At 48.5% G+C, this 18,661-nt stretch overlaps 5 protein-coding genes across 5 annotated transcripts; 2 read left to right on the top strand and 3 right to left on the bottom strand.

Moving 5' to 3' along the window:
• Positions 1 to 31: 31 nt before the first annotated feature.
• F4813DRAFT_7510 (serine hydrolase-domain-containing protein) lies at positions 32 to 1,853 on the bottom strand. The gene is made up of 3 exons (XM_049248860.1): positions 1,240 to 1,853; positions 714 to 1,148; positions 32 to 632 (listed from the first exon to the last, which is right to left on the bottom strand). Exons 1-3 carry the CDS (start codon positions 1,279 to 1,281, stop codon positions 132 to 134), a joined length of 978 nt encoding a protein of 325 aa, XP_049104654.1. The 5' UTR covers positions 1,282 to 1,853; the 3' UTR covers positions 32 to 131.
• Positions 1,854 to 2,202: 349 nt separating this feature from the next.
• F4813DRAFT_394851 (ketoacyl-synt-domain-containing protein) lies at positions 2,203 to 9,605 on the top strand (the record flags this gene model as incomplete). Its single annotated transcript, XM_049247619.1, has 8 exons — positions 2,203 to 2,961; positions 3,013 to 3,397; positions 3,453 to 3,631; positions 3,690 to 4,039; positions 4,120 to 4,405; positions 4,462 to 8,336; positions 8,399 to 8,713; positions 8,790 to 9,605. Exons 1-8 carry the CDS (start codon positions 2,682 to 2,684, stop codon positions 9,603 to 9,605), a joined length of 6,486 nt encoding a protein of 2,161 aa, XP_049104653.1. The 5' UTR covers positions 2,203 to 2,681.
• Positions 9,606 to 9,830: 225 nt separating this feature from the next.
• On the bottom strand, positions 9,831 to 11,864 carry F4813DRAFT_341557 (AhpC/TSA antioxidant enzyme-domain-containing protein). The gene is made up of 2 exons (XM_049241311.1): positions 11,146 to 11,864; positions 9,831 to 11,076 (listed from the first exon to the last, which is right to left on the bottom strand). Exons 1-2 carry the CDS (start codon positions 11,539 to 11,541, stop codon positions 10,360 to 10,362), a joined length of 1,113 nt encoding a protein of 370 aa, XP_049104652.1. The 5' UTR covers positions 11,542 to 11,864; the 3' UTR covers positions 9,831 to 10,359.
• A 4,205-nt stretch (positions 11,865 to 16,069) lies between these two features.
• On the bottom strand, positions 16,070 to 16,648 carry F4813DRAFT_7370 (uncharacterized protein). The gene has a single exon (XM_049248845.1). It carries the CDS (start codon positions 16,544 to 16,546, stop codon positions 16,244 to 16,246), a length of 303 nt encoding a protein of 100 aa, XP_049104651.1. The 5' UTR covers positions 16,547 to 16,648; the 3' UTR covers positions 16,070 to 16,243.
• A 696-nt stretch (positions 16,649 to 17,344) lies between these two features.
• Positions 17,345 to 18,358, top strand: F4813DRAFT_384266 (Brix-domain-containing protein; the record flags this gene model as incomplete). Its single annotated transcript, XM_049246057.1, has 3 exons — positions 17,345 to 17,350; positions 17,415 to 17,991; positions 18,045 to 18,358. The coding sequence occupies 3 exons, from the start codon at positions 17,345 to 17,347 to the stop codon at positions 18,356 to 18,358; spliced, it is 897 nt and encodes a 298-aa protein (XP_049104650.1).
• Between the last annotated feature and the right edge of the window lie 303 nt (positions 18,359 to 18,661).

Here is an 18,661-nt window from a genome sequence, read left to right as displayed (position 1 = left end):
TAAAACACGAGGGTGTATACTAAATTCCAAAGATCGCGAAACCAAGCGCACCACCAGATATATTCGAGTTTGGGGGAGACAGTAAGAACCCGGCGAGTTGCCTCCCGTGTGGATTTCCCAAGCAAGCCCCCTTAAACCTTAGCAATTCCCCCCTCAGACCCAACACCATTGCTAGAGCGCGAATCCAGATCCGACGACTCGTCGCTAGACGCGGCAGACGAGGGGCCAGTAGCGGAGGACTCGTCGGCGTATTCGTCAGCAGAGGGCTCGGTATCAGACGCGGATACAGACTCAGCCTCAGCCTCAGCCTCAGACCCAGCAGCAGCGGCAGCCTTTTCTTTCTCACTCTCCTTGTTAATGCGAGTAATAACGTCGGCGAGCACGTCGCCCAGCTGCTCGACGTTGTCGGTGTCGCGCGGCACGAGGTGGCCCAGCCCGTGGTCGTACAGCTGCGCCGTGTCCTGGTCGCACGCGTTGTACAGCGCGACGGACGAGTATACTAGCGGGTCGTTGGACCCGAACACGTGGAACGTCGGGATCGAGATGGACGTCCCGTGCTCGTCTGCTAGGCGCGCCACGAAGCCGTCGCCTTCAGCGACTAGGGGGGGCGTGCCGGCGAAGAATATGGCGAACTGCGAGGGGATTTTGTTAGGGAAGAGAAGAGAAGAGAGGAAGTGAAGTAAAAGTAAAGGAAAGTAAAAAAAGAAACCCACCTTAATACGCCTAGGCACCCCCCTCTCCTCCCACCGCCTATTCTCCTCGGCACAAATCGACGCGGCCATCATCGCGCCCTCCGAGTACCCAATCAGCCCATCAATCTCGCCATCTGCCTCGATGGTCTCAAACAGGTCATCCAGGGTTTTGCGAAAGGTGCGCCAGTCGTACGCAACGGGGCGCGGCGGCTTGAACAGCCGAATCGTAGCTTCGGGGGTCAGACCGCGCGGGATATGGCGGACGCGGCGCACGACTTCGAACGCATCGCCCGCGCCGGCCGCCGCCTCGACGAATCTGTATAGCGGGCGCGACCCGAAGTAGTTCTCCCACCCTAACGGCGGCTCTACCTCGTGCGCGCCCTGCGTGAAGGCGAAGGTCGCTAGGCCCCGGTCCTCCATGTGCTTGGCGAAGGGCCCCAGCTGGACGCCGAAGTTCTACGCGTTGTTATAGTTAGTACGCCGGCGAGACGACGGCTGCTAGATAGGACCTAGGTTAGGTACCTAACATAGGGAGAGGTTTACGTACCTTGGCGCTGCCGTATGCGCCGGGCAGGCAGAGGAACTTCATGATGACGAAGAGTGTAAGTGGATTCGTATCTGATTCGTATCTGATTCGTATCTTTATTTTCTCTTTACCCGAGCTTCTTTTCAGCCTGATTCGTCCAACAAAATTTACCAAAGTACGGTTGACGACGTGTTCTGCTGGAAGAGACGCGCGTCTTAGCTATTCTTCTGCTAGGCTATCGATGGGGTAAGCGAGCTACGCCTTTCGTAGGTCCGGATGGCGTACGCCTGTTGATGATATATATTGCTGCTTGAGTGAGCATCGTATCCGGAAATATTCTCAAGACTGCCGTTGGACGGCCACCTTCCAAGGCCGTCTCGCCGCTCGTGGGGACCACCCGTAAACTCACATAAAGTGATAGCCATGTTGGGTGTCTTGTTGATAGCATCTATGGTGGTTGTCTATAATATCCTATGCTTACACCCTTGTTGGCCTACACCCTTCGAGAGAGATTGATGTATGTCAAGGTGCAGGATATGTGGTGGATATATTGCACCGTTTGGGAGATAAGTTTCGCGAACATTCTCCTCATGTGCCAGTCATGCGAAGATACTCCTATCCGTACGGCCGTCAAACTTCGAGCTGTCGCTAAGCAATCATGCTGTAGTTCAAACAAGGGCCGCTAGCCTGTGATCGACAGGCTACTTCGTACGGGCTGGAGGTTGCGACGATCTGTCCACGGACTTCCGACACTCGTCCAGAGTTGTCTGAAGCATGTTTCTTATTCCTGCGTAGCTGAGCTGTAAGATACTAAGTTCTCGACGTGCCGCACTGGCAGAACTTGAACTTTATAAAACTCTGTGATGATATATACTGCGACGTTTGTAGTGGTGGTCTATTTAAGATATTCCGTTACATAGAGTTCAGTCACCTAATAGGGGCATTCCCGAGACACAACGGCTAACTTACCGTGAAAGGGGCCAAGATAGCTTGAAAGAACCATGTAATGAAGGCGTTTACTACCGTTAATTCTTGTATATGGTGGGCAAAAGCCAGCTTATCATAAAATAAGTTATTCTTTAAGCCGACTATGTAGCTGTATCAAGTTGAAGCCAAAAGCGACTCGGTTAAAGCCTCAGGGCATCGGACCTGATTCTGATATACGAGGCCGTTCGTCCCAAATGGGAAAATTGCCATCAGCTGGAGTACCGATCTTATTGTCCGTTCGACCGCTGGGTTTTTGGAAGAGTTTAGAAGAATACGCTATGTAAACTCAACCCAATCAATGGTTAGGAGATGCTTTCGGAATATCCGAATTGTGCCTGGGTCGCAATCGAAATGAGATTGCTCGCTTGTTGAAATACCTAACTTCTGGCACTTTCGATTCGAACCATTCTAAATCTCTTGATCTTCTCCAGTCAATACTCCTTGGCACCGCTCTACCTTCTTTCTCACGTACCAACATGGAGTCAGAGGAGTTAATGCCCGTTGCCATAGTCGGCATGTCGTGCCGTCTACCTGGCGATGTATCTTCGCCGGGAGACTTCTGGAAGCTACTAACTAAAGGGCGCAGCGCGTGGTCCAAGATACCCCGAGATCGATTCAACCAGGAGGCTTATAATCATCCCAACCCAGAGAAGAAGGGTACCATCAACTCGCAAGGAGGATATTTCTTATCCCAGAACCTCGAGATGTTCGACCCTGGTTTCTTTGACATGACGCGCAAGGAAGCGGAGACAATGGGTACACATCATCTTCCAAATTGACCGCGTTGAAAAGCTGACCGTACGTAAGATCCCACGCAGCGTCTCCTCCTCGAATGTTCGTACGAGGCCCTCGAGAATGCTGGCATTCCTAAGGAGTCCATCTCGGGTCGGAAAGTTGGTGTCTTCATTGGTGGTCCCGATAATGAACATAGGATGGGAAATCTCAGGGATTTAGATGATTCGCCAATGTTCGATCCTACCGGTAGCCAAGGGGCATTTCTTGCTGGGCGAATATCATACTTCTTCAACTTATGCGGGCCTACATTTACCGTTGACACAGCTTGCTCATCCAGTATGCATGCGCTACACATGGCTGTTCAGAGCATACGGTTGGGGGAGTCGGAACAAGCTATAGTTGGGGCTTCTCATCTGATCACACAACCCGACGTCTGGGTATCCATGGCAAAATTAAGGCGAGTCAGACCGTCTTCCCGAATTTTGAATAACCAGTTAACTTAAATGATGCAGATTATTTGCGGACTCGGGGAAAACTTATGCGTTTGACCATCGTGCAAAGTCCGGATACGCAAGAGGTGAGGGGGCAGGGTGCCTCATCCTCAAGCCCCTACATAAAGCTCTAGAGGATAGAGACTACGTAAGGGCCGTCATCTCCCATACGGGAATCAGCCACAACGGCCGAACCGTCGGTATGTATGCCAGCCCTAACTATCTTACTATCAGAAGACTTACACAGAATATCTGAAGGCATTGTAGCACCCAGCTCGGAAGAGCAGGAATCGTTACTACGTAATGTTCTCTCTCAAGCCAAAATCGATGCTAAGGATGTCGGATTCTTCGAGGCTCATGGAACAGGTACTAAGGTCGGGGACCCTATTGAAGCCAGAGGTATCTATAAAGCACTTGGTCAAAGCCTAGATAGTAGCGAACCATTAACTATCGGATCGGTTAAATCCAATATTGGCCACCTCGAAAACGCTAGCGGTGTTATATCGATCATGAAGGCCGCGCTCATGCTGGAAAAGGGGTTTATCGTACCAAACGCCGACTTTGAGAAGGAAAATCCAGCAATCCCATTGTCGGAATGGAACTTGAAAGTCAGTTTTACTCATTAAATGCTCTTCGAAGCCTTATTATAATTGGGTGAACAGGGATAGTACTGACCTCAAATATTCAGCTCCCACAAAGACAACAGCCATTCCCTCGAAATAAGAAGTATATCTGTGTCAACAACTTCGGTTATAGCGGGTCAAACGGACACGCAGTTCTTGAAGCCTTACCGGCAGAAAACGAAATCGAATTCCTGGATCCCGAAAAGTTCGAAGGCCATATTAAGATGAAGCGTTTATTCATATTGAGCGCCAATGATGAGGTGGCCGCGAGAAAAAGTATGGAACAGCTAGGAATTTTCCTCGAACAGCATGCTGAGCTTTATCAAAGCACTATGCCTCGGAATTTGGCATGTGAGTTTTGATATTAACCAATATCCAAGAAAATAGGCATGCTGACCTGCCATTAGACACATTATGCCAGCGGCGTTCACAATTGCCATGGCGCATAGCTCTAGTAGCCGATATGTGCAGCAAATTAGCAATAGCCCTCAATAGTCCTGAAGTGATACCAAAGCGCGCGCCTACCAAGTCGCCAAAACTAGCCTTCATATTTACAGGGCAAGGGGCGCAATGGTTTGCTATGGGTAGAGAGTTACTGGAGTCTCATTCTGTGTTCGCGTCTGCTATTCAACAAGCAGACAAGCATCTTCTATCTATTGGTGCTGATTTCTCGCTGATGGAGGAGCTGACCCGGGATGAAGATAATTCTCGTGTAGGTATGGCTCATATTAGTCAACCGATTTGCAGTGCCATCCAAATCGGACTGGTCGACCTGCTGGCATCATGGGGGATTAAGCCCTCTGCAGTTACGGGCCATTCAAGCGGGGAGATTGGCGCCGCATATGCAGCCGGGGCTCTAACACTTGAGGCGGCAATGTCGGCAGCATATTATCGTGGCCAAGCTATCATTGGTTTGAAGGAGAACTTTCCAGATGTCAAAGGCTCAATGATGGCGGTGAGTATGGGCGCCAACGAGCTACAGCCCCTTTTTAAACAGCTACGGCATCCGCTTCAGGCGGTAGCAGCTTGCGAAAATTCTCCCACCTCGACAACCGTCTCGGGCGACACCGAGGCTATCGACGAACTTTCCAATATTATGACAGGAAAGCAAATCTTCAACCGCAAGCTCTTCATCGATGTTGCTTACCATAGTCCGCATATGAAATTGATAGCCGAGATATACCACAATATGATCGCAGGCGTTGAGCTGAGGAAACCGAATGGAGACGTGGAGTTCTTCTCTTCTCTTCGCTCCCGCAAGGTTAACATGGACGAGCTTGGCCCGCAGTACTGGGTAGAGAATTTGACCAACCCAGTACGCTTTACGACTGCGTTGCGTGTACTCTGCGAGGAGAGCGAGCCAGACGTTCTCATCGAGATTGGTCCGCATGCAGCGCTGAAAGGTCCGATTATGCAGACTTTAAAGACGATGCAGCTGTCAGCTTCCAAGACCCCAACGTATATCCCGACTCTTATACGAGGTCGTGATGCTACTGAGACGACCCTAGAGCTTGCTGGCCAGCTCTTCGTGCGCGGTTATGAAGGTATCGATTTCTTCAATATCAATCATAACCGCTCCGAGATCGAGAAGCCTGATATTATACCCTTCCTCTATACATATCCGTGGTCACATCAGCGTTGCTGGTATGAGAGTCGAATCACGCGACAACACCGACTTAAACCGTTTGCACGACATGATCTGATTGGGACGCTAGCTGACTGGAGTAGCGACTTAGAGCCAACATGGCGCAATTTCATAAGGTTAGAGGAGCTACCATGGCTACGTGAGTACCAAATACAGAACCGTCCTGTATTTCCCGTCTCAGCCTTCATCTCTATGGTTGTAGAGGCGGCCAGTCAGCGAGCAGCACTCAGGGGTTTCGAAGCAGATAGTTTCGATCTGCGTGATATATCCATTCCAGAACAACTATTTCTGGCGGATGATGAGCCGGTTGAACTCGTACTAGTCTTTAGGCCACATGGAATGTCTCAACTCGACTGGGACGGATTTAGGATTTCCAGTTTTAACCCAAAACGAGGATGGTTAGAACATTGTCATGGTCTCGTTGGAGCAAAACCTCTGCAAACCCATATTGAAGTAGCTGCTTGTTCCAATTCGTACTTCAACGTTCAACCGGAAAAGAATCAGGTATCAATACCCGCGGCGGGCTTCTATTTTAACTTGAGTGCCGGAGGTATCAGCTATCCGCATACTTTTTGGAACTTAGTGAGTGTTAATATGGACGAGTCCGGGGTCAGCGCTCAAGGTGCCCTCCAGGACTCAAAACTCATCATGCCATTAGCGTACGAATCTTTGTATTTGACCCATCCCGCTACGATAGAACCCCTTTTCCAGATATCGCAAGCCGAGTTGGGATTCAATGGAATGGCAAGTCCGCAACTGCCATCTGCCATCAAACAGGTGCGTATCAATATCACCGACGAGTGGGAGAGGACTCCCGGATCCAAGTTCATCGTTCAGTCGATGAGAAACGGAGAGTCTGGGCCACTATTGGCCGAGCTGTTTGCGCCAGCGAATAGTGAGTTCCCCTCCATCTCTATACTGGGATTGGAGCTCACTCCGCTCAAGACTGTAATATGCAAACCGCCCAACCCTAGAGAACTATGCTACAAGATCCAATGGGAGCAGACCGAGGAACGTCATGCTAATGGTGTGAGCCATGCGCACCTTCGGTCCCACGGAGAGCGTGTGACGGTTGTGACAGAGCGTACCCAAGACGATACACTTGTGGCCTCACTATGCGATGTCATCAAGCTGCACTCCGGGATTGTCCCGAACATTTCAAGCTTGCTCCATGTTAGAGATTTTAGTGGCTTCTTCGTAGTTCTCTCAGAACTTGATCGTCCCGTCCTAGCCTCAGTAAACAAGACCGAATTCGAACAAGTCCAATCCCTTTTAATAAAAGCAGGTGGAATATTATGGGTGACTTGTGGCGCATCAAAAGTGCCTACGAACCCAAGCACGAATATGGCATTGGGTCTACTTCGTACAGCACGCTCCGAGCTTGGCAAAATTGCCGTCACTTTAGACCTTGACCCAGACAGCACTCTAGATATTGAGGGCCAGGCTGAACTAATTGAGGATGCTTTTCGGAGAACCGTTCTTGCAGACAGTCCTAAAGCTGAGGTTGAATTCGCGGAGCAATGCGGAGACTTAGTCGTGCCGCGTTTTATTGTCGATGACGATATGAACTTACGAGTTCACCGCGAGCTAGGAAATTCCGAGCCTTATTTACAAGAATTCCGTCAACCTGGACGTTGGTTACGAGTGGCTATACACACTGAGGGTTCCTTTGACAATCTACACTTTGAAGACGCCATAAGAAGCGAAGTTTTGGATGACGACCAAGTCGAGGTTGAGATTAAAGCCAGCGGAATTAGCCAGGATGATGTAATCGTGCACGCTGACATAAATGAGTCTGCAAGGCCTGAAAGGTCATGCAGCGGCGTTGTCGTTCGTGTTGGGTGCGATGTTATCGACATCAGTGTTGGAGACCTGGTCTGCGTCCTAAGCAGTGACCGGATGGGTACGCATGCCTGCGTAGCAGCAAGTAGCGTCGTTAAGATTCCTCAGGGCATAAGCTTTGAGGATGCAGCAATAATCCCATCTGCCTTCGGTGCGGCCTTTTACGGACTCTCCCAAGTCGCACGCGTTCGAAAATCAGACCGCGTTCTTATCCAAATAAGCGGTTCCGAAGGGCTTGCAGCAATACAAGTTGCAAATTACCTTGGTGCTGATGTGTTTGTTGCGGTTCATGGCAGTGAACGAAGAGATTTTGTTGCAAAGTCTTTTGGTATTAGACCGGAGAAGATTTTCGATACAACCAGCCTCTATTTCGATCGTGAAATACGCAAAGCTTCCAGTGGGTTTGGTATGGATGTCGTCTTCACTAGTTCGTCCAGTTTCCCAGCGGTAACTCAGAACCTGAGCAGGGTATGGGAAAATACTGCACAGTTCGGACGTATTGTCCATATGCAGGGGACACTTCATGCTCGTATTGGCAATTGGAATACCAGAGCTGACCTTACTGAGAACGTGAGCTTCACATCGATCAATCTAGTGGAACTAACAGTTACACGCCCGCGTCTTATGAGAGACATCCTTAGAGACGTACTAGAATGCTTCTCCAGAGGTGTCTTCAGGCCACTAAAGAAAATGGTTACATTGCGAATCACAGAGTTGGGTCGGGGCTTGCGAATGATTCAACAAGGCACCTTACATCCTATTATCATTTCTGCTCAGAATAGTGAGAAGGTAATGGTAAGTTATCATATCCGTCGCGGTTCATTACCTAGGTAGTAAACTACTAACGCTTCCGTCAGGCAATGCACTATGCTTCAAGGCGTTTCTTGAATCCCGACGGGACTCACGTCATAGTTGGCGGTACTGGTGGTTTAGGGCGAAGTACAGCTAGATGGATGGTAGAACACGGTGCTCGAAACATCGTATTGCTATCGAGGAGTGGAGGGAATGTCGATGAACTGCGACAACTTATTGATGATACTCAAGACAAGGCCAATATCGTCGTGAAGACATGTGACATTGCTAGCGAGGACAATGTCTGTCAGATTGTAAAGGAATGCACCGAGACACTCCCGCCGATATGCGGTGTGATCCATGCTGCTATGATGCTCCACGTAAGTTTTGTCTTATTTGATGGCGGATTCTCAGTCGAGCCCACATTAAGAAAAGGGTATCTAATCGTTGTATTAGGACGGGTTGATCGAAGGCATGACCCACGACTCGTACGTGTCGGCGATTCATGCTAAAGTTAAAGGGACTTGGAATATCCACAACGCACTCGAGTCTACTAACACACGTTTGGACTATTTCGTGCTCTTGTCAAGCGCTGCAGGCATTGTCGGTAGTCGTGGTCAAGCCGCATATGCTGCAGCCAACACATTTCTGGATGGATTTGCCTCATGCAGGGTAGCACAAGGCCTGCCAGGAGTATCCCTTGACCTTACAGCTGTGACCGACGCTGGCTACATTTCCGAAAACTCAGCGCGAGAGGAAGAGATTATCAAGAACTTTGGTGGACAGTCCATTTCCAAAGCTGAAGTATTAGGGCTTCTGGCGGTCGCTATATCCAGTAAATGCGGCACGCAGTGCCTGACGGGTTTGAAGCTTGTTCCAAGTAATACAAATGCTCTACCTTACTATGCAGAGGACCCACGATTCGCACACCTTAAAGCGGCAGCAGTAGAGGAGATACGAGCTGCGGGTAGCGATTCTGGACAGGTCGTCTCGTACAGGAACGCATTCCGCGCTGCAGCCAACAATGAGGAGGCCCGCCAAATTGCCGTACAAGGGGTGCTGCAGAAACTATCGGAGGTACTGTCCGTGGCACACGACGATGTGGATGCTCTGCGGAGTATGGCATCGTATGGTCTAGATTCTCTGACTGCTATTGAAGTGCGCAACTGGATTACCAGGGAACTTGGTGCAACCCTGGAGATTCTAGAGTTGCTGACGAGTGCAAACGTGACGGATTTGGCGAACCTGATTGTTTCGCGGACTAGAACATAAAGACTTGTTTTTGCTGGATATGTGGCATTGCTCTGTCATGATATGATAGAATGAGGAATAAGTTAAGCATAATGAAAGAATCTATTCAAATAAATGTAGCGATAGACGAATTTGTGGACTGCAACTACCTAAACTCACTTGTCGCTTACATAATTCTAGGTTGCACATAACCCCTTTAATGTCAATACTTAGGTAGATACTTGGCCTCTTGCATGTGGAAGGGGAGCCCTTTAGAACATAGGTACCTTAGGTATTTGTGCTGTTAGGGTGCGACAGGCGAGCTTGCGTAGCCAGCACAAGTACCTAAGGTATGTAATATGGCATTATATTTGATTTACTGCTCATGTGAAAATGATAGCGACTTACATTAAGCTTGTAAACTAATCTGCTTCCATGTTACTATAGCTGGGTTCATGACGTTACCCAAAGCCTACATATGTACCTACAGCCATCACCATGGAATTCTGCCTGTGACTCCTGCTAATCTCTCACGACCATAGAAACAAATTCGATATATGCGAATTATTCAAGTTATAAATTTTGAAAACCGCCGATGTAGAGAACACCACGTAACTCATTAATCTCAAACCAGACATACTGATAAAGGCGACCGCATCGTGTTTCGATAATCGAATGCCTTGGTAGTACTCCCCAAACTGTAGATTGGAAGACATCTTCCAAAAGAATTGATTAGATGGAATAGAAACGTGTTCATTCATATCGCATCCAGTGATGCCGTTCGACAATTTGGTAGTCAGGAGGGAGGCTCATTTGCCTTTATACTGCCGTTATTATTGGTGTGAGTAGTATCAACACTCAATCGGCTCATTTGGCTGGCCATGCTTAAGCCGGTGCCCTTCCTCGTCCTCAAGGCCTTATCCCATCTCTTCTTATCTTTGATAGGAGCACCGGTGCCATCTAAACCGAGTACCTCCATTAGCTCGGGGATCTCGGCATGATCTCGGGTTGTCCGCATTCGATGGCACCATGTGACGCGCTTTTCCTCTACCTTGGGGTCTTCATGGTCGTCTGATTTCTCTTCTGAAAGCCTCAGCTGCTTGTCCTCTTCGCTACGCGGCGTCGTGACGGGAGTGTCTAGTGTTAGGGTTGCGGGTTCGAAAAGGAACTCCCCGCCAACTTGTTTCTGGTCACCCATCTTCGTCACCAAGCCTGATTTCACTTGCTTCAAACCCTGGACTACACCAGAGACGACAGTATGTGCCAGCGTTTTCCCTTGCATATAGGCTGGTCGCGAGCCCATTGCTAAGGTGCGCACCATTCCAAGTTCAGTATACAGGCGACGGGTTGGATCAGCATATACCGGGAAAGGACAGCCGGTCTCTTGGATGTACGAGTTGATTAGATGTGGGGAGCCGCACCCTATTACGGCGATGAAGGTGCTGACTGGTAACTGCAAAAGCGCCTCGGGAGTAACCGAGGCCGAAAGCGTGCGTAAATATTCCTGGCAGTTCTGTGACATGTCGGTCAGCATAGAACGTCTTAGCCCATGCCGGTGCAAACGGAAGCATTAGCAACGTACACCACAGAAAAAATGCCGAATAAATATTATGAGCACTCGGCGGGCAGAATTGCGGCCGCCATAGAGACTCTTGAAACTATGCGACTTTCCATCACTATCGAGAACATTGTATGCCTCTATTTTGCGTAGCGTCTCAATTGTTGGCAATTCGTTCGTAGTTTGGACTTCACCCTGAAATTCTTCGACGTTCATCGAAACCCTAGGCTGTGTTATCGAGTCGTTATCCTTGGTAGTTGCGATAGATGTATCTGGCATCAAGATAGGCTTGGCGCTCTGGGTTAAGGTTGTCTTATGTGCCGTATCTGATTTATTCGATGCGTCCGGGGTAGAAACCACCGTCGCGGTTGGCTCGCCTTTGGCAACGGAAAGTGGCCGCGGCATCTTGTCACTTGTCATAGTAGATAGGTTCCAGGGTAACGGCTCGCACCGAGAAATTTATTGGATTATGGTTGCTTGCTCTGAGTTTATTATGCTTGAGGGCTTGTATGACATGAATTACGAGGGTTGGGTCTCGATCAAAATCGGCCCATGCAGGAACTATGCAGGGGTAATTGATGTGGCTTATTGTTGCGATGATGATAAGTGCTGAATATGTTCTTTTTTGATACTGAGTTTTCTGTGCCCAGCCAGAAAGGAAGGATAAAGGTAAGAAATGTCGATGATTGTGTCTTGTGAAAGAAGGAGGAGTTGATGCTGAAACTCAAGAAGGCGCAGTTTACGTCGTGGGTCATGAATGGATGTATCAATGACCAGTACCCAGAATGAGCTTGTGTGGTACCTTATGCAGGTAGGTATTTGCTAGCTTTATGTAAGTATTTACACAGGTATTTGCCTGAACGCCCAATCCGCAGTAGAATCATGCACCTAAACTTACACTCACTAGTGTCTACCTTGAGATGTAGGTTAGTACCTTAGGTACCTACGGGAATGTCGATCTTTTATTGTGTTTTATACCTACCTAACCTAGATACATGTACAATACCTACACATTGCAGGTTACACATTATATATCTCTCAAATAGATTGGTTCTCAAAAACTATCAACTGTCCCGCGCGAGAAATTAAATAATTAAATGCATGTTACTACTTAAACACTTACAACTATATAGGCCGGCCTTATGAATTGGGTAAGTTTCAGGTATATTGATATTCACAATATCCCAGCCACGTGGTTAGAGTTTCAGCAAAGGTTACACCCCGTCTTTAGTGGTCTTTGCAACCCGATCGTGTACCCCCTAAATTAGACATGCACCTCTATAATCTCTTAGCCAAGCTTAGGGGGTATATTCAACATCCTATAGGTAGTTGTCTAAGTGCATGTTATTGTATATTTAATCATGGAATTTACTTAGGTACCTATGCAGTATCTAGATAAACACGCACGATATGTGAAAGAAAGGAAGCTTAGATAAACGAATGTGTATTGTATTAACGGGTAGCATTTACTCAATTTATCAATCAAATGCAGCGAGCTTTAAAGACTTATGGAATGCTGAAGCTGACGCAGTCGCAGCAGGGTCCTATTGAACGGAGTAGTTCTCACGCTCCAAGGAACAAACTGAACCTGAGGTGATTCCTAGTTGTGGAGCATTATGAACACCACTTGCTCTCGCTGGGAGTGGCCGTCCTAGTTTTCAGCGTCGAAGCTTGTAGTGGTTGCTGGTTGCTGGTTGCTGGTTGCTGGTGATTCCCATGGCTAATTCGCCGTGCGACTGTTATATCTTCCGCTCTCTCTTCCGCCATCGGACCAAAAACCGTGAGCTCAGAGGCTCATATCGCAGTGTCCATGGATGGACTCCTGATAGGATTGCCTATTGGCGGTAGCTTAAGCTCAACGGCTCCTATCAGATCAGCTGCGAGTAGCAACTCTAGAAGGGCAGGGGGGCTCCAAGGTTTGCAGATTGTCATGTGCTAGGGCACAAGCTGTCCCAGCGTAGAACTCATGTTGAATGACTGCTAGTTAAGCGTCTAGAGCTGCACGACACCAGGACTCTTTGCCTGTTAGGCATACCTGCTCTCGTCTAAACGATGGTATTGTTATCCACTTGTCATATGCAAATCACTCAAATCCACCGCCAATTTGACTAGCAAAGGCGGTGCTGACTGACTTCTCGTCGTCATCATATCGGCGACGGAAACCATTCGAAAAAGCAGGAAAACCAGAGCCCTCTGTAACATGCTGCTTCAGCCGATCGCTCTGGGTGTAGGATGTAGGTCGAGAACGAAGTGCTTCAGGAAGCCCGGCGCCAAGACTGGCGCCACCCTGTCCTACACCTTTGCTACCAATAACGCTAGCAGTGCCATCAGTAAATTCCGAAGTCGCAACGCTTTCACCAGCAATGCTCTCTGTCCCTCGGCCCCTGCTCTTACTTCCTACACGACCACCTGGTGTCGCATTAAACCCTGGGAGGCCAGGCCATTGTTCAGAATTAAAGTTGGAAAACATTGTTGGAAAAGCAGTATTACCAATTCCGGCACCACCGAGGGCCGAACTATGAAGGCTAGAAGTATCATCAGGAATATAAGAAAGCATCGAACTTGACTCAAAGTCTTGGTTGGCATTATGGCCATTGTATCCAGCCGAGCGACCGTTGGAAAGTCCGCTAGAAACGTGTGAAACTTGCTGAGGACGGGGGCGATAAATGTTCTTAGGTCGGCTAAACTGAAGCAAAGACGTCTGCAAGTTAGTTAGAGGACCCTCGACGAGACATTTACGCTCCTTGAAGTGTACTAGAAGGTGGTGCCAAAGTTCGTGTTTGGACAAGACTTTTGGATTGCCGATAATGACGAGTCCATACTTCGCACGGGTCAGGGCGACATTCATTCGGCGGGGATCAGAAAGGAAACCAATGCCTTGGTTATCATTTGATCGTACACAGGATAGGACGATGAAGTCCTTTTCACGGCCCTGGAAAGCATCGACCGAGGCAACCTCGACCTCCTTGTAGGACTCCTTCTTGAAAGTACCCGTATTCTGCATCGTAGTAACAATATAGCTACGTTGACCTTCGTATGGGGTAATAACACCAATATCAGAAGGTCGTACGCCAGCTTTGAAGAATCGCGTCACGATCTTTTCTACATTGGAAGCTTCGGTTCGATTGAGGTACGAGGTTCCAGACGCAGAGATCTCTTCATTACCCAGATTAGACCAGAACATCATAGGCATTTCAGCAACCGGCCAAGGAAAGTCGACATCCTTGCGGATCCGATTGGGAGCAGAAACACCGTTCTGGAGAGAACCCTCATAAAACATGTTCGATGGGAATTCGGACAGACAAGGATGCATTCGGTATTGGATATTAAGCCGAATGGGTGTGAAACCAAGTCGGACGAGACGTTCAAAGAGCGATTGGTTTAGACCAGCCTTGGCGGCTTTCTTGTTCATGATCACCGGCCCAAGCTGCTTGTGATCACCGACGAGCACGACCTGCTTGCAACCGAGAACAAGAGGAATCATACACTCGGGTTCGGCGGATTGTGTAGACTCGTCAATAAGGACATTGCGAAATTTCATCTTAGCCAAGCGCGGGTCTCCTGCTCCAACACATGTACAACAAACTACGTCCGCGTTGTTAAGAATCTCGCGCTCAGCAGCGCGGGTCAACTGCTTGAATTTCTTCTCATCCTGGCTTGAGAGTTCGCCGAGTTCGTTCTTGAGCTGCGAGAGTTTCATCAGATCAGGATTGGTGTCAAGCATGCGCACTTGTTCGTGCAGCGCAAGAAAGCTAACAGAAGACTCGACGTCTTCACGAGACTTTGCTGTAAGGCGGACAACCTTCAACCCCGTGAGATTGATTCGTTCACAGAGCTGGTCCACGGCCACGTTAGATGGCGCGCACACGAGGACTTGGCCATTGTTCATCTTCGCTAAGTGATAAATAATGGTTGCCGATGTGACCGTCTTGCCAGTTCCGGGGGGGCCTTGGATGAGGCTGAGGGGGGTAAGTAGGACGTTTTTGATGGCGCTAATCTGGCTGCTATTGAGCTCTGGAAGACCCGGCACGCTGAACTTCTTAGGTAGGTTAGTCTTCATGGGAGCGACAGCAACCTCGTGGCCGAGTAGTTTGTGAAAGATATATCCAGAAACACTCATCTCATCCACAGCAAAGGTCTTCATAGCAGCCTGCATGCGATCATAAGACGTTGCTTTCCAAACATAATCAGCCGAGAAGTTATGAGTGCATTCGGTAGGCACAGACTTCTCATTTCCCGTCTTGCGCAGCTCCAGAGTAACTTCGTCAGATTGATTGTTCGGGATTTTAACCACATATCCCACTCCCTCCCAGGGAGGACGAAGCTCGCCCTTGTACTTGAGTCGCATCTCGTCACCTACTGCTAGCTTGACGTCGCCAGATTCCAACTTGGGGAATGTGAAGCTGGCAAGATGCTTGTTGTTAAGTCCTAGGTCCCATCGAACAACCAGGCCATCCTCAGATTGCGCCTCCTTCAACTTCTTGTCGTAGTCGGATTCCATCTTTACGAGGGGACCAAATATATTTTGATACTGATACGGATCTTCGTACTTGAGAAGAACTGGAAGCGGATCGTCGTCAATACTAGCCGCCTTTTCCAAGTCAGCTATAGTAGCACTAGCATTTTCTTTCCACATCTCTTCTAGCTTAGCAATCATGGGAGGTGTAAGATGTCGAGCACGGAGCTGCTCATTATCGCTAGGCGGCGACACAAGCCACGGAAGAAAGCTGCGATCCTCAATCAAAGGCTGCCATCTGGAAGTATCCCAGCTCATGTCCTTCGAAGAGGGCGTGGCGGCACACGGCTGACGGCAAAGCAGGACGACGACAGTGTCGGATTTCGCAGGGATAAATCCAAGGAGGAAAACGTTCTTCGTACCGCAATTATAGCATTCGAGGGTCGTGTCGCCAAGCGTGGACTGGGGATGGAGTTGTACTTCTTTGTGTCGAGCTCGAACTAAGTGATTGACAATATGCGAAGAGCTTGCATTTCCTCGAGCGCTACAAAACCACTTATTGCAAGCAAGACACTTAACTACCGAACCAGGAGAATGGATACCGCAATATCTGCAACCAACACATTAACAATCCAATGAACTTTCGCTTAATCGTCTTAGAGGAACCTACGCGCAGGCGTGTGGGGGTAGTTTCTTGTCTTCTTCGGGGACCTTTAGGTTCAGAGCCTTCATAGCCCCAACAGGAATGCTAGCCACGCTCTCGGTATCATCATCGTCAAAAACCTCGGTTTCGTTATCGTCGTCGTCATTTCTTCGCCTTGCGGTACCTAGTCCGCCACGGCCGCTGTACTTTCCATAGAGAAGGCTCTCATCGGGATCAAGAGTAGAAAGATCATCGTCACCAGCGTTGATAGCGGCAGCAGAGTCGGATACAAGGTGGTTACCCAGGTGGGTAAAAGCACCTTCCATTGTAGCGCCGTCGGCCGGCTAGGGCAACGGGATTTCGGTACGACTATTTCTTTGTATCTAGTGTTTGTCAATACATATTATCTCTCAGGATATCCTGATATAATGTCCTAGTATATGGTGAATTAAAACACGGCGGGTGGCAGATAAATGAGTACAAAGGGAGAGCGGATAGAAACTTGGCGAACGAGTTTTGTGGAAGGCGGATGGGTAGAAGAGGGAGTGTAAAAGAGTTAACGAAAGTCAAAGGCTACCAACAATACCTTACGGAGTATAAAGTGATACGTGGATCACGGATGGGATGTCCCTTTTTCGCTGCCCTAGTTGGCGCAGGAGAACAGTGGACACGTTGGGTTGTAAGGAGAAAATGAGAAGGAAGTCATCACATTGTGGAATTCTGAGGTTTTGGAATTCTCAGATTGCGATAACTTTCGCGCTTGCATCTTTGACTGTGGCGGGCGGAAATCTATGTACCTTTGGTATCTCTTAGGCGGGATGGGTGGGTCTCGGACACCCAGGCCAATGACCAAACTTTCAATGTTCCTAAGCCCCAAAGTACCTCCTAAGCGTACCTAAAGTTATCGGACGGGGGGTCTGATAAGCTCCGATATGAAAAATTCCAATTGATGCACGCCAAAAGTTCATGACTTTGTAATAACTTACACCAATTTTTGCGCCTCGAAGGTTAACATTGCATCTTAGAGCAATTGCGCATTCTTTCCTGCTTTATATTACTACATAATCACTAGTGCAAAAATATACCTACGTAGCACTGTTCTACGCTACCACCAACAAAAAATCATGATTGTATGTTCATCTCAATAATGAATTAGGTACCTATAAAACCTACTAACAGAATCCCAACCTACAGCGCAAACAAGCTCGACAACGGCGCGATTACCTCTACAGAAGAGCCCTTCTCCTCCGCGACTCGGAGATAAGCGAGAAGAGAGCAAAACTTAGAGCATCGTTAGCGACGGGCAGGCCCCTAGATCCCTCCATCGCAAACGACAAGGAGCTGAGAAAGGACTACCAGTTTGACGAATCCAGGCCAGACAGAAGCACGAATGAGGAGTTGGATCTCGATGATGAGTACTCCCAACTTTCTGGGATAGTTGATCCTCGGGTCCTTGTCACTACCTCGAGGGATCCATCCGCCCGACTATCAGCATTTGCCAAAGAAATCCGTTTGCTTATCCCGACTGCCATAAGATTGAATCGTGGTAATCTGATCCTACCAGACCTCGTTCGATCGGCGCAGAGTAGTGGTCTCAGCGACTTAATTCTTCTTCATGAGCATCGTGGTGTCCCTACGGCGTTAACGCTGTCCCACTTCCCTCATGGGCCGACCATATCATTCTCTTTACATAATGTTGTATTGCGCCACGATATTCCCAACAGTATTCGAGGAACCGTTAGCGAATCATACCCTCACTTGATATTTGATGGTAAACTCTGTGCGTGCCCACATTTACCAACTGTAACTAACCTCAAATTATAGGTTTCGCTTCTCGTCTTGGTGCAAGGGTTGTTAAAATATTAAAGCATATATTCCCCCCGCGCGAGCCTCTAACAAGCAATTCTAAGCTCGGAAGTCGAGTAGTTACATTCAAGAACATTGAAGATGCCATAGAAGTACGGCATCACGTTTTCGTCAGAACTGGATACGATAGTGTGGAATTATCTGAAGTCGGTCCTCGAATGACGATGAAGGTATTCGAGATTCGGAGCGGTACTTTGGAGAACAAAGATGGCGATGTCGAGTGGCATTTAAATCAATACACGAGAACCAGCCGCAAGAAAGACTATCTTTGAGGCCGATTCCACCAAATTTAAAACTGCAACGTACGGGGTTATGGCTCCGTAGGTTTCGTACATACCTTAGAGGAAAACATGGCGCCATGAAGAACCGTGTGTTTCTGCCCGGATCCAAGCAAATCTCCACACGAGTATATAAATGTCATCCAGAACTTCATTAACAAAACAGCCGCCCAACAAACACATGTACTCGAAGATGAGCACGAAAAGTTGATGCATCTGGTAGAGGATTGCAGGGTCTTGATGTTGGTTTTTCGGCGGCGTTCTTCCGTTTCTGTTGACCTGAACCCGAGCCAACGG

This window comes from Daldinia decipiens (assembly GCF_022478715.1).
Source record: "Daldinia decipiens strain CBS 113046 unplaced genomic scaffold F4813scaffold_1, whole genome shotgun sequence".
Lineage (NCBI taxonomy): Eukaryota > Fungi > Ascomycota > Sordariomycetes > Xylariales > Hypoxylaceae > Daldinia > Daldinia decipiens.
The sequence above is the reverse complement of the archived record's forward strand: the minus strand, read 5'-3'. Positions and strand labels throughout refer to the sequence as shown.

Bases quoted from the DNA above. Each gene is read 5' to 3' on its own strand.
- F4813DRAFT_341557 (XM_049241311.1), bottom strand. From the start codon at position 11,541: ATGACAAGTGACAAGATGCCGCGGCCACTTTCCGTTGCCAAAGGCGAG. The intron at 11,077-11,145 runs GTACGTTGCTAA...GACATGTCACAG, and splicing joins TTCGGCATTTTTTCTGTGGT to AACTGCCAGGAATATTTACG.
- F4813DRAFT_7510 (XM_049248860.1), bottom strand. From the start codon at position 1,281: ATGAAGTTCCTCTGCCTGCCCGGCGCATACGGCAGCGCCAAG. The intron at 1,149-1,239 runs GTACGTAAACCT...AACAACGCGTAG, and splicing joins GCGCATACGGCAGCGCCAAG to AACTTCGGCGTCCAGCTGGG. The intron at 633-713 runs GTGGGTTTCTTT...ATCCCCTCGCAG, and splicing joins GGGTGCCTAGGCGTATTAAG to TTCGCCATATTCTTCGCCGG.
- F4813DRAFT_7370 (XM_049248845.1), bottom strand. From the start codon at position 16,546: ATGGAAGGTGCTTTTACCCACCTGGGTAACCACCTTGTATCCGACTCT.